Source organism: Coregonus lavaretus (genome assembly GCF_964263955.1).
Source record: "Coregonus lavaretus genome assembly, chromosome: 5".
Lineage (NCBI taxonomy): Eukaryota > Metazoa > Chordata > Actinopteri > Salmoniformes > Salmonidae > Coregonus > Coregonus lavaretus.
Genome location: NC_139992.1, coordinates 71,058,918 through 71,074,213, shown reverse-complemented (window position 1 = coordinate 71,074,213; position 15,296 = coordinate 71,058,918). Strand labels below are relative to the sequence as shown.

Below are 15,296 nucleotides of genomic sequence, written 5' to 3'. Positions count from 1 at the left end.
GACTGAAATGAGGCCAATTAGCCTATCAGAAGCTTCTAAAGCCATGACATCATTTTCTGGAATTTTCCAAGCTTGATGTATGTAAACTTCTGACCCACTGGAATTGTGATACAGTGAATTATAAGTGAAATAATCTGTCTGTAAACAATTGTTGGAAAAATTACTTGCACAAAGTAGATGTCCTAACTGACTTGCCAAAACTATAGTTTGTTAACAAGAAATTTGTGGAGTGGTTGAAAAACTTCAATTCAGTGAACATGTTACAATACTGTGACATATCGACAGCTTGGGACTATAAGGTTGTATCTGCAAAAAGATGATTCTGAGATCATTGGCTTCAAAGTTCCGAACCCTCATTGGTTTGAATGGTGTCAGCACTTTTTATCTAGTATTCTTTTGAAATTAACAACATGAATTGGGGTATTTAGAACACTAAATAGGTAGAGTACATTGGATAGAACAAGGTTACAGTATGTCAATAACTAAAGTTTGACAAAAATGCAGATAGAACCTTATAGTCCCAAGCTCTCGATATAATGTAATATTATCTCACGGACACAGTTACTGAGATGAATATGGTCACTGGGTATACAATAAAGTGGATATGCCAGTAAACCTAACTGTATAAAGTAGGTTATAGGCTAACCTTACTGTAGCCTATAAACATTGTAATATTGCCAAGCATGCGTGCATGTCTGTGTGTATGTGTGTGTGTGTGTGTGTGTGTGTGTGTGTGTGTGTGTGTGTGTGTGTGTGTGTGTTTGTAATGATAGAGGGTTATTTGGGGAATAGGCCTAGGTAGAACACAGCAAAACATTTGTGCATGAACCAATTGAGGACTAAAATGACACAACGTGCCCACAGAGAGATGAAAGAAAGAGTGGGCCACATAGCAGCTCTGGCTGTATTTAGGAACGCAGAACTACTGCTGCGATGCAGTTTTCTTAACCCTCCCGTTGTCCTAGGGTCAAAATGACCCGCCACTGTGTTGAACCAACTTTATTTTAAAAAATTATTTTTGGGATCATTTGTGAGAAGGAGCCAGTGATACTTTCTTTAAAGTCTCACTGCCTCCTTCTCACAAATGATCCCAAAAATTAAATAAAGTTGGTTCAACACAGTGGCGGGTCATTTTGACCCTAGGACAACGGGAGGGTTAAAACTGCATTGTTGGTTAAGGGCTTGTAAGTAAGCATTTCACTGTAAGGTCTACACCTGTTGTATTCGGCGCATGTGGCAAATAACATTTGATTTGATTTGATTTGATGAGTATGCTCAGCTGATTCTCACCTGCGGCACTGTGCTGTCCTGTGTGTGATGACTGTATTGTGTAGATCTAACCTGGGAAACACTAGGTAGGTCTACTGCCTCAGGTGGACTTTTATCTCATAAGAGCCAGAGGGGCTTTGTTACTGTATACGAGCATTATCGTATTATAACAATTCATATTTGCAATGTTTGATGGTACTATCTTTTATCCTGTATCAGGCCAAAGCCACTGCAATGAAAAACCATCAACTACCACATTCATATCTTTGACCATCCCTGTCATAATCTCTTCCCAAGTGTAATGCATCAAGACAAGAGAACAAGCTCCTTGAAGAATGTGACCTCCTGATCGACATCATACAGCAGAGAAGGCAGATCATAGCCACCAAGATAAAGGAGGGCAAGGTAACTTCTTAGGCGTTAGTATGTTTTGATGGTTACTTAGGAGGGCAGATGGGTCAGGTTGCCTATCCCTTGGGAGACAGCATGTTCAGATCTTCTTCGTGCCCCCAAGGTTGAACTTTCTGTTAAGGCTGAGGATGTACACTCTCAGTTGGGTAAAAAATTGGGTAAGGTTAGGGTACAGTATTGTTCCCGGAGGTACAAAAATATAAAAATACACATAATGTACCTTTAGATTACACATATAATCTGACATGGTACATTTGTTTGTTATACCCAATATTTTGAATATAAAGGTACAATCCTCACACAATCTCAAAAACAACGCCCATCGTTATCGTATTTCCCAGCATGCTAAATTGCAGGTTGATTTTTAGAACTGTTTGTTTCAATATGTGTGTTTTTGCATGCAAATTGATTGATTGATCTTATGCTACACAAAGATAAATAACATACATAACAAAACTAATACAATCTGTTAGTAGTTGGATTTATTGCACCCGTTACTGAGTTGTTCCCGTTAGGATGGTTTAGGTAGTGACATTTATACAATTTTCCCTACCTTGGTAGTCATTCTAAATGCAGGTAGCAGGTGTTTAAAAGTTCACATTTTTGGATATCCTTATTCTGTCTGGATTCCAATATAAATTACATATCACTTTGTAAACCACCATAAAACCAGGAGATTCAGACCACTGTGTTTGGGTAAAACTAGACTGTAAAGTGTTTACTTTCAACTATAAAATATTCACTTGGGCACTCACTTGGTGAAGGCTACAGGACTGAAAGCTATTGAATGCTACAACCATGTCTCTATCACTAGCAAACGCAGTCATGAGTGGTACTGGTAATTCTAGAATTAACTTAAAAGGCACCCTGGGAAATATGCAAATAAGGCTTTACACCCTACAGTCTTAAAACAACACCCAAAACCCTTTTTAGAGGTACATTTTTGCCACTTAAAAGGAACTCACGGCTTTGTCACTTTGGTGTTAACCTAAAAAGGCACAAAATAAATTGTGCCTGTACCTCAAAGGTGTTCTACAATTGCCCCCATAGGATAACCCTTTTGAGTTCCAGGTAGAACCCTCTGTGAAAAGGGTTCTTCAATGGCTTCTCCTATGGCAGGGGTGTCAAACTCATTCCATGGAGGGCCTAGTGTCTGCTGGTTTTTGTTTTTTCCTTTCAATTAAGACCTAGACAACCAGGTGAGGGAGATCCTTACTAATTAGTGACCTTAATTTATCAATCAAGTACAAGGGAGGAGCAAAAAGCCACAGACACTCGGCCTTCCATGGAATGAGTATGACACGTGTCCTATGGGGACAGCCGATTAAGGTACAAACAACAAGAGTACAATTATGCACCTATTCTAAAGGTACATAGGACATACCTTATAGGATACCACTACAGTGACAAGTGTTTGTACCCCTTTAAAAATGAATCTTTATTTCTGAAAGTGTACGTTGTGACCATACCATAAGTCTCTGCTCGACATGCACAGCTTTCACTGACTATATAGCCTACCTCAAGAGACAAACATAAACAAGAGTCTGCTTCTTTGTTAGATTATTTCATTTACTCTGGAATTCATATTTAATGAAAAAGTGTTGTCAGTTCAGTGCTGTGTGACTGGTCTAACTATAATAGATTGGTTGTGTATGTGCAATACAGTATGTATCCTGTAGTATGCTTACTAAGAGTAATGGAGTATTGTTGGCACAGCATTTTTGCAACTTAAACAAATCCACCCTGCTCCTTGAGTGGTTTCCATTCCTTTCCCCCATTATGTGTCATTAGAGAAGGATTGAGGGGCTCGGAGGGAAGGCGCTGGCATGCTGTGTCAGAGCCACATCACACCTGTTTCCTGTGATCCCTCAGAGGAGCACTGCTTCCTACCTCGCCCCGTGCCTCATGTCACAGTCGGGAGTCAGAGGCTGCTCCATGCTCCCTGCTCTCTGCTCCCTGCCAATAGACGAAGGGGGCAAGCAGCCGCACTCCCAGAGGGGAGGATGTAACAGCTCTGTTACCATGGTGATGTTATGGAGGATGTAGATTCTCCTCATGCCATCCTCAAAGTGTATCTCTTATAATGGTTTAAGCAGATGTGATTAAATAAAAACATGCCAAGCATGAATTACCTCGAGATTGTGACCTTTAAAGAAGGAACTGTCAACTCAATTGAACCTGTTGCCTTGGTAGTCCTTCAGTTTCTGAAGCCGCAGTAGGCTGAGAGGTAGGTTTGTAGACTTCATACTGCAGGTCTATTGTACCTGCCTCTGCACCAGTGTATTCAATAATCTGTTGTTTCTTATCAGGCTATACGGCTGCGAAAGCTAGCCCAGCAGATCGCCAGCTGCAAGCAGATCATTGAGAGATCGTCGTCCCTCATCACTCAGGCTGATCACACCCTCAAGGAGACAGACCACGCCCGCTTCCTGCAAACAGCCAAAAGCATCTGTGAAAGGTGAGCTATCAAGTCAACTGATTGTGGTGATAATGTTCCAAACCCCAACTGACTGAGAGTCACAGGTTGTAATAAGAGAAATGTAATGTGAATCCTATATATTTGTGCTTCAGAGTGTCTATGGCAACAGCATCGTCTCAGATCCTGATTCCAGAGATCAACCTAAATGACACCTTTGATACGTTTGCGTTGGACTTCACAAGGGAAAAGAAAATGCTGGAAAGCTTGGATTACCTCACAGGTGAACGCAATTCCGAACATGATCCTTCTTTTTCAATCAGAAATGATATTAAGAACATATCTATAACTCAGATCTATCTGAAATGGGAGATGATGGTACAGTGTTTATCTATTTCTTTAACAGTCAAAGTGAAAAACAGGTACACTGTTTTTGTATTTGTAATTATTATGGATCCCCATTAGTTCCTGCCAAGGCAGCAGCTACTCTTCCTAGGGTCCAGCAAAATTAAGGCAGTTATACCATTTTAAAAACATTACAATACATTTCACAACACATTAAGTGTGTGCCCTCAGGCCACTACTCTACTACCACATATCCACAACACAAAATCCATGTGTAAATGTGTGTATAGTGTGTATGTTATCGTGTGTGTGTAGCATCTCATGTGTGTGTGTAGCATCTCATGTCAGAAGCTATGTGGCGTGTACAGTGGTTTCGACTGGGTAAAACCCCTGGTGCTTTGTTGAGTGCTTCCTGAGGGCAACAAAATGCTCACAAGTTTAGAAGCTGCAGTTTGAGGTTCGTTTACAGTTGAATGAAATGGCTTTTGATTGTTCTGGCTTTTAGGACATTCTCCGCAGGGTGTCCTGTCCTCTGTTCTGTATTGAGGCAGTGGGTTGTAGCTCAAGGGGTAGTAACTTTACCAACTGAATCACACAGCACAGTGCAGCCACAATGTCACGCCCTGGCTCTGGGGACTCTTATATGTTGAGCCAGGGTGTGTAGGGTCTATGTTTTGTGATCTATGTTCAGTTTCTAGTTCATGTGTTTTTTAGGTTGGCCGGGGTGGTTCTCAATCAGAGGCAACGAGAATCAGCTGTTGCTTGTTGTCTCTGATTGGGAACCATACTTAGGCAGCCTGTTGTGCACTTGTGTTTTTTGGTATCTTGTTCCGTGTTGGTTTGTGTTCATGACGAGGACTTCACGTTTCGTTTTGTTGTTTTGTATTTTGTATCGTGTTGCTAGTACACTATTAAAGAGATGTACGCATATCACGCTGCGCCTTGGTCCAATCATTATGACGATCGTGACAGAAGATCCCACCAAAACAGGACCAAGCAGCGTGTCCAGGAGCAGACAGCCTGGACTTGGGAGGAGATCTTGGACGTGCAGGGGTCCTGGACTTGGGAGGAAATCCAGGCTGGAATGGATCGCCGTCCGTGGGAGGAGACGGTGGAGGCGCGCCATAGAGAGGAGCAGCGGCGCCAACCGGGCCGACGTCGGACACGCAAGAGGCAACCCCAATACATTTTTTTGGGGGGGCACACGGCATGGACGACGGGGCTGCTGGAGGCAGATACGGGGCGAGTTTGGGGATTAGGAGAGGAGGCCACCGGGTTTGGGGGGCTGGAAGGGAGGTTGGCGGAGCCTAGAGGTAGAGTAGAGCCAACTCCCCGTACTCAGGCTAGGCAGCGTGAGACTGGGCAGGTTCCGAGGTATGCGGAGCTGCGTACTGTGCTGCGAGTGGTCCGGCACAGTCCGGTACGTCCTGTGCGAGCACCACGCACGTGTCGTGCTAAGGTGGGCATGCAGCCAGGACGGAGTGTGCCGGCTCAACGCTCGTGGCCTCCAGTACCCCTCCTCGGTCCCGGATATCCTGCGCCAGTGTCACGTGCTGTAGTGCCAGTACGAGTACACAGCCCTGTACGTCCTGTGCTGATGCCTCACACAGAGTGTGTAAAAATAGGCATTCAGCCAGGACGGATTGTGTCAGCTCTTCGCTCCAGACCTCCAGTCCGTCTCCACAGCCCGGTCCGGCCTGTTCCTGTTCCCCGCACCAAGCCTATGGTGCGCGTCGCCAGCCCGGCCCGGCCTGTTCCTGCTCCCCGCACCAAGCCTATGGTGCGCGTCGCCAGCCCGGCCCGGCCTGTTCCTGCTCCCCGCACCAAGCCTGTGGTGCGCGTCGTCAGCCCGGTCCGGCCCGTTCCTGCTCCCCGCACCAAGCCAGTGGTGCGCGACGTCAGCCCGGTCCGGCCCGTTCCTGCTCCCCGCACCAAGCCAGTGGTGCGCGACGTCAGCCCGGTCCGGCCCGTTCCTGCTCACCGCACCAAGCCTGTGGTGCGCGTCACCAGCCCGGTCCGGCCCGTCCCTGCTCCCCGCACCAAGCCTGTGGTGCGCGTCGTCAGTCCGGCACAGCCCGTGCCTGCTCCCCGCACCAAGCCAGTGGTGCGCGACGTCAGCCCGGTCCGGCCCGTTCCTGCTCCCCGCACCAAGCCAGTGGTGCGCGACGTCAGCCCGGTCCGGCCCGTTCCTGCTCCCCGCACCAAGCCTGTGGTGCGCGTCGCCAGCCCGGTCCGGCCCGTCCCTGCTCCCCGCACCAAGCCTGTGGTGCGCGTCGTCAGTCCGTCACAGCCCGTGCCTGTTTCACCGGTGCCTGGTCAGGTACCGGTCAGCTGCTCCACACCGGAGCCTAAGCAATCCGCTCCACCGATGTCCAGTCCAGCTCCAGCCAGCGGGACCAGACCAGGGGCGCTACGGGGGGGGTTGTTAGAGGGTGGTGGTCACGCCCGGAGCCGGATCCGCCTCCGAGGCGGAATGCCCACCCGGCCCCTCCCCTGTTGGGGGGGGGGGGGGGGTACTGTCACGCCCTGGCTCTGGGGACTCTTATATGTTGAGCCAGGGTGTGTAGGGTCTATGTTTTTTGATCTATGTTCAGTTTCTAGTTCATGTGTTTTCTAGGTTGGCCAGGGTGGTTCTCAATCAAAGGCAACGAGAATCAGCTGTTGCTTGTTGTCTCTGATTGGGAACCATACTTAGGCAGCCTGTTGTGCACTTGTGTTTTTTGGTATCTTGTTCCGTGTTGGTTTGTGTTCATGACCGAGGACTTCACGTTTCGTTTTGAATTTTGTATCGTGTTGCTAGTACACTATTAAAGAGATGTACGCATATCACGCTGTGCCTTGGTCCAATCATTATGACGATCGTGACACACAATAAAAGTCACTTGCAAGAGTGGGCTTGGTTGTATTTACAAAGATCTCCAATCCCCTGCACACAACCCGTTGGACGTCAGAAAATACACTGATTGTGTTAATCCAAAGTACTGTACTCTACTGTGTGTTATGTCAACTGTCCATCGTTGTTGTCATTAAATGACACATAACAGGAACTGACATTAATAAAAATAGCTATATTTTTCTATTTGCAGCACCAAATCCCCCAATAATCCGGGCTGAATTATGTACAGCATCGAACGACACCATTACTGTTCACTGGACGTCAGATGACGAGTTCTGTGTCGTCTCCTATGAACTTCAGTATGCCATCTTCACTGGACAAGCCAATGTTGTCAGTAAGTATACAATTCTTGTCTAGATCTCCTCAGTACAGTATGCTGGGTGTGTCTGTACAGTACATCTGTTGTGGTACAAAATTTTTAATCATGATAGGTAGGCTATCTGAGAGCAATCATACATAGAGAGCCTCTTACTGTAAATAGCTTTGAGGGCTTTGAGGGCTAAAATTTTGTAATTTCAGCAGGGCAACAACCATGCTTTCCTTTAATTGTGTAGATAATAAGATATCAGAGATGTCTGCTCTGTATCTCTCTGGCACAGACTCTAGGCCAGAGTATATAGGCTGAGTCAGACTGGATTGCAATCCAGATGCAGATTATGGGCTGAATATTTCCCTGTGGCTCATGTAAGTGGCAGACTATTGGAATAGATCACCCTAACAGGGTCACAGAATGCTCAATCAAGCAATTGGCTCTCTTCTGCACCAATGCCTGTTCATACTACAGTGAATTGGTAATGTTATTGTTTGTGTATGATGTGTCATGCATTCCTAGAGAAATAACAGCAATAAGAGTTTATGATAATATGGAAGATAGAACTACCACATTTTAATTTAATGACAACAATTGGAGAAGGATTCATTGGACGTGTTCTTATCTCAACAAATGTATTTTACATTGTGTGTTTTACAATCCAGGGGTTGTTTCTCTTCATTCATCTGCCATTAACTGATTGTCTTTGTCTGTGGTCTAGGTTTGTGTAACTCGGCTGATAGCTGGATGATTGTGCCCAACATCAAGCAGAACCACTACACAGTGCATGGACTCCAGTGTGGCACCAAGTACGTGTTCATCGTCAAGGCCCTCAATCAGGCAGGGAGTCGCAGCAGTGAGCCTTGGAAACTCAAGACCAACAGTATGTCTGTGTTTCGAATAGCTGTACCATGTTGATATCACTAAGCATCTTTGAAGATTTGATATATGGATAGCACATTTGCCATTGTTTACTGTTAATCAATTAATGGTCATTTCACAGGTCAGCCATTCAAGTTGGACCCAAAGTCTGCTCACAAGAAGCTGAAGGTCTCCCATGACAACCTGACAGTGGAGCGAGACGAGACGTCGTCCAAGAAGAGTCACACTCAGGACCGCTTCACTAGCCAGGGCAGCTACGGCGTCACAGGGAATGTGTACATTGACAGCGGGCGCCACTACTGGGAAGCCTTGATAGGAGGGAGCACATGGTAAGGATATGGACCTGTGGTGTCTGAAGTACATCAGACTAGAACATTTGGAGAGACAAAGGTGTGTGAGAATCAGATTGGGAAGTCCAATCATGATCTCTGTTACACTACAGTAAACTCAATCTTGAAATCTAAAATCTCTAGGACGTTAGGCCTATCATTTCCCATCGGTGCTATTTGACCACTACCAGAAAATGAGCCATCAACATTCAATATTCTATTTTTCTATCTTCATCAGGTTTGCTGTGGGCGTTGCTTACAAGTCAGCACCGAAACACGAGTGGATTGGCAAGAACTCGGCCTCGTGGGTACTGTCTCGCTGCAACAACTCCTGGGTAGTACGTCACAACAGCAAGGAGATGCCCATCGAACCGTCCCCCCACCTGCGTCGTGTGGGGGTGTTGCTGGACTACGATGCTGGCTCCCTGGCCTTCTACGATGGTGCCGGCTCACAGCACCTGTACACATTCGACATCGCCTTCGCTCAGCCAGTCTGTCCTGTGTTCAACGTGTGGAACAGGTGTCTGACCGTCCTCACAGGGCTGCCCATCCCAGACCACCTAGAGGGGACAGACTGCCGGGATTAACAGTCCAGCTAATAGAACACAGAGACACAAAGGGAGAAGAACAGACTGACTACAGCCTCACCTGGCTGACTTTTTGTCCCACCACCAATGCTGTATAAAACAAAACAAAGCCATGGTCCCAGATGTCTTTAATCATGCTCTTATTAGAAGTAAATTAATTTCTAGAATTATTTATGGAAACCATTTATTGGATTTTATTTCTTGCTTTGCACATTCCTTTACACTACTATATTTATGCTTGTTGGTTTTTGGGGTACGCTTAGAGAGGAAGATGGATATAACATTTTGAAATTCAGTGAAACTTATTTTCATGCAGCTCTGAGAATAGTTTATTTCATTCTTACACATACAGTAGGTTGTTTACTTCTTTCCATGTATCCATCGTTAGCAGCATGTTGATAAACATTTTATGTGTAACCAATTGATTTTGACATGGCATCATGGCAGCAGTGCCCCTGATTACTTCATAAAGCAGTTATAACAGGAGTAGTCATCTACACCTGTTCTGTTTCATGCAGGTGTACCAAGATCCTCTCTACAATTAGAATTATAACAAACATGTTAAGAGTTAATTTAAGAGTTAATCTGCCTTTAGTTGATTCGATTTTTTTGTATGTTTTTTATCACAGCACTTCCAATGCACTGAGAACTTTATTTTTTTTGTCATTTAGCAGACGCTCTTATCCAGAGCGACTTACATGAGCAACTAGGGTTAAGTGCCTTGCTCAAGGGCACATCGACAGATTTTTCACCTAGTCGGCTCGGGGATTACAACCAGCGACCTTTCGGTTACTGGCACAACGCTCTTAACCACTAAGCTACCTGCCGCTCACTTGACTTGACTATGATTGACAAATTAACAGAGACAATTCTTCATCCTCTCTTTGTTAAAAAACACTATGATGTTAAAAAGTTGATTATTGTTGAAACTGTACATTTTAAGCCATTTTAAGTGAAATTCCGATACATAAATAACTTATAGAGTCGATTGATGCACCAGTGCGTCACCTGGTGATGGAATTTTGAATATTGAATAGCTCCTTGTATGTTTATGCTAAAGACCAGAGATGAAGAAGTGAGAGGGATAACTGGGCCCAAAATCTGTCATCTCCAATAGGTAGCGTCTTTTTGTTTTTTTTTGCTCACCAAGCGAGGAGTTTTTGTATGGAGGTCAAAGAGAGTGTGTCGAATTTGGTTTTGAAAAATGTGCTTATTTGCTACATGTGGCTTATTTGATCGAATATAACTTTCATAATGATTAGGTTGTTACATGTGTACTGATATAAGTAGGACACGTGACATCCAGGCAACTTTAAGAAAAAACATTTTATATTGGAGTTGTGTCTGGTAGTCACTAGTTACCACAGCCACAAAGTAATAAACCCCTACCTTAACCACACTGCTAACCTTCTGCTTAACCCTAACCTTAAATTAAGACCAAAAAGCACATTTTTCTTTCCATGATTTTCTTGACGATATATACTGTAATTTTGACTTTGTGGATGTGGTAACTAGTGGAAACCGTTGTGCCTGTTCACACACGTCCTAAAATTCTAAATCAAATGGCTAAATTATACATTTTATGACCATCTTAAAACAATTCCATATGTTAGGTTAGTAGATATTGCGATCTAAGGGCTTAGACCTACAGGGGGTTAATTGTAATTAAATGCACCATGTGCAATCTCTGTAAATGCCTTGCTGTTTTCTTCTCACGTTGTATGTTCACATACATTTGGTATTTGAGCAATTTGACTTTTTCTGATACCTGCATCATTATTTTCACACTAGTATACATTCCTTGTAAAAAAATTAATAAAGTGACATCAACAAACTTTCCAAGTGTGAATTTGTAATAAAACATCTCAATTGTAATGATAATGCTTTTTACTTGTCTGCTACCTAATCTTAACTGTAATTTTCATTTAATTCAGACACCCCTGTAGCTAAAACAAAGAGAACCACCTGATATATTTTAGCTTCGATTAATTTAACGGATTATAATGTCTCATTAATGTTGCACTGTATCCTTTATTAACACCCCTTTTTAAAAAGTGTGTCACTATTATTATAAAGACCTCTTCAGCACTATACAACAATGATTAAGCTGTGATGAGATTCCTTCTGACATCACATTTTTGTGCTCAAGTAGCATGGCTTTAAGACCACTGGACCCCGATCCTTTCAACTAAAGTAGACTAGAACATATCTGAACTTACCGTGACCTCACAATCGGACACCCTCGAGACATGGATCATAACATAGCTCAAGTGCACGAACATCGCCTGGCTAGAATGACGTCGCAGAGACCTTCATAGTTTGATTGGAGGCATCTGTAAATATTTGTGTACAAAAAAACATGAAAGAGTGAAATATTATTGCAGGTCAATTTGATCAAATCTGCATTTGTGTTATTTACACAGTATCATAACATACCTTTAATTATTAAATAAAATTATACAGGGTAAAAATAGCAGGTGCAGTAGTTAGGCCTACATAGTTTTCAGAATAAGACGTTTGTGTGTGGGGCTGTAGCTGTGTATTCAGATGGCAAGAAGGGCTACATCTTACGAGTTCCAACCCAACTTTGCTATTTAGTGACTTTTTTCATGTTAATCTGGACTTTTTTTGTAGTGAAAGTGAAAGTTGTAGTGAAAGTTCATAGTATTATCACAAATGACCGCCAAGAACTTCTGGACATCAGATCGACAGTTACTAAACTTGATTTTGAATTCAAATCCGACTTCAACTCCAAGTCAGCTGTTCCCTTCTTCATTCCGGACCCCATTCCTTTGTTTCATAGGCTAACAAAATGATGCATGCGTAGACGGGGTAAACGAGCCGGCATCCTGGTGAGATTGAGACTAAGAGAATCCCCTCCGTTCTATTGGCAAATGTCCAGTCACTCAAGAATAAGATGGATGAGCTTTGTTCAAGAGTCTTGTATCAGAGAGACTTGAAAAGCTGCAATATTACAGTATATGGCTAGCAGAGACGTGGCTGAATGACTCTATGTCCATAGAACTCAGTGGTTTCTCCATGCAGTGGCACGATCTTACGAAGGCGGCCTCGGGCAAGTCCAAAGGGGGAGGGGTGTCCCTGTTCATAAACTACAACTGGAGGGCTACTTCCAGTGTGAAGGAAATCTTAAGCTTTTGCTCACCTGATATAGAATACCTCATGGTAAGCTTTTATCAACTAAGAGAGATCTCATCCATAATTATCACGGCTGTATACATCCCTCCACAAGCCAACACCACTTTGGCACTCCAGTGGTGGAAAAGTACCCAATTCTCATACTTGAGTAAAAGTAAAGATACCTTAATAGAAAATTAGTAAAAGTATTTGGTTTTAAATATACTTAAGTATCAAAAGTAAATGTAATTGCAAAAATATACTTAAGTATCAAAAAGTATAAATAATTTCAAATTGCTTATATTAAGCAAACCAGACGGCACAATTTTCTTGTTGTAAATTGTTTACGGATAGCCAGGGGCACACTCCAACACTCATATGTGTTTAGTGAGTCCGCCAGATCAGAGGCAGTAGGGATGACCAAGGATGTTCTCTTGATAAGTGCATGAATTTGACAATTTTCCTGTCCTGCTGAGTATTCAAAATGTAACTTTAAAAGTACTTTTGGGTGTCAGGGAAAATGTGTGGAGTAAAAAGTACATTATTTTCTTTAGGAATGTAGGGAAGTTTAAGTAAAAGTTGTCAAAAATATTAATAGTAAAGTAAAGTACAGATACCCAAAAAAACTACTTAAGTAGTATTTTAAAGTATTTTTACTTAAGTACTTTACACCACTGTGGCACTCAATTAACTGTATGGGGCCATAAACAAACAAGACACCGCTCACCCAGATGCGGAGAATTTAACGCAGAGACTTTAAACTGTTCTAACTACCAACACGTCTCCTGTGCCTGTAGCGGTGTAAAAACTCTAGACCACTTTAATTCTACCCACAAAAACGCATATAAGGCCCTCCCTCATCCTCCCTTTGGCAAATCTGACCATGACTCTATTCTCCTGCTTCCTGTTTACAAACAAAAGCACAAACAGGAAGTACCAGTGACACACTCAATATGGAAGTGGTCCGATGAAGCAGCCGCAAGGCTACAAGACTGTTTTGCTAGTACAGACTGGGATGTGTTCCGGGATTCATCCGATAGCATTGAGGAGTTTACAGTTATGGGCTTCATCAATAAGTGCATAGATGACGTCGTCCCCATAGTCACTATACCAATGTATCCAAACCAAAAACCATGGATTACAGGCAATATCCGCGCTAGGCTAAAGGCTAGAGCTGCCGCTTACAAGGAATGGGACATGGACATGGACACATACAAGAAAGCCCACTATGACCTCCGATGAGATATCAGTGATGCAAAAGGACAATATAGGAGGAAGATGGAATACTATTACACCGGCTCCAATGCTCGTCGTATGTGGCAGGGCTTGCAGACAATAACGGATTATAAAGGGAAACCAAGCCGTGAGATACCCAATGATGCAGAACTCCCAAACGAGTAAAATGCCTTTTATGCTAGCTTTAAGGAATATAACATTGAGTCTTGCGTGAAAGCCCCTGTTGTTCCGGATGAGTGTGTGATCTCGCTATCTGTGGCCGATGTGAGTAAAACTTTGAACAGGTTAAAACTCGCAAGGCCGCCGGGCCAGATAGAATACCAGGGCGTGTTTTCAAAGCATGTACAGACCAGCTGGCAAGTGTCTTCACAGACAGTTTCAATCTCTCCTTGTCCCAGTCTGTAATCCCAACATGTTTCAAGCTGACCACCATTGTCCCTGTTCCCAAGAACTCCTCAACACCATAGTCCCCTCCAAGCTCATCACCAAGCTGGAGACTCTGGCACTGAACACCTCCCTCTGCAACTGGATCCTGACGGACTTGGACCCCTACTGTACTCCCTGTTCACCCACGACACCATCATCAAGTTTGTTGACAACATGGCGGCGGTAGGACTGATCATCGACGGCGATTGGACAGCCTACAGGGAGGAGGTCAGAGACTTGGCAGTGTAAGACACAGGAGCTGATCATGGACTACAGGAGAAAGAGGGGAGAGCACGCCCCCATCCACATCGACGGGGCTGTAGCGGAGCGGTTCGAGAGCTTCAAATTCCTTGGTGTCCACATCACTAAGGACTTAACATGGTCCACACTAGGGCTGTTGCGGTGACCGTATTACTGCCACACCGGAAGTCATGAGTCATGACAGCAGTAATTCTACATGACCGTTGAGTCACGATAATCTCCTCTTATGCACTCTGGACATGCATTAGTAGTAGCCTACCCAACTCGCTAACAATCATCAGGCTAATGGCCTGGTACTCAGGGCTCTATTGTCCCTTTAACCACTCTGATATCAATGCAAATGCAATTGAAAATCAAATCAAACACTTATCATCAAAACAGTATGTGCTATTAAAATTCACCTCACTGTGATTGATCAATTTGGAGAAAGAAGTTCAACAATAGGTTGAAACTGAGTGGAAAACATGGTCATTGGTGATGTTGTTTCAAAGCCTAAAAACGAAATGGACAGCGCTTTCTAAGGTGATGATTAATTCAAAACACCCACATGCATATTAGAGCTTATGCATACGCATAGGCCTATATATGAGGCCAAGTCCCCCAAAAAAACTGAATTAAAATGATGATTGTTCCATTATACAATACATAGCCTACCGCATATTACACATGGCAGAAAAACATTTTTAAAAATACTGATTTAAGATATCTTTGGTACATAATTGGTCTAATCTAAATTAAACAAATTCAAATCTAGCCTACAATTATAGTGAATTTGTTTTAGATTTTGAATAGC

General features: G+C 43.6%; 1 protein-coding gene across 4 annotated transcripts in view; it reads left to right on the top strand.

Annotated features, from left to right (window-relative positions):
• Positions 1-11,280, top strand: part of mid1 (midline 1) — a 74,394-nt gene extending 63,114 nt beyond the window's left edge. For all 4 annotated transcript variants that reach the window (XM_084162707.1, XM_084162706.1, XM_084162705.1 and 1 more), the window contains 7 exons: positions 1,567-1,674; positions 3,990-4,138; positions 4,252-4,379; positions 7,528-7,671; positions 8,369-8,530; positions 8,651-8,858; positions 9,097-11,280. In XM_084162707.1, coding sequence (XP_084018833.1) covers positions 1,567-1,674; positions 3,990-4,138; positions 4,252-4,379; positions 7,528-7,671; positions 8,369-8,530; positions 8,651-8,858; positions 9,097-9,445 — 1,248 coding nt within the window. In that variant the 3' untranslated portion in view covers positions 9,446-11,280. The remainder of the gene's footprint in view (positions 1-1,566; positions 1,675-3,989; positions 4,139-4,251; positions 4,380-7,527; positions 7,672-8,368; positions 8,531-8,650; positions 8,859-9,096) is intronic.
• Positions 11,281-15,296: the final 4,016 nt, after the last annotated feature.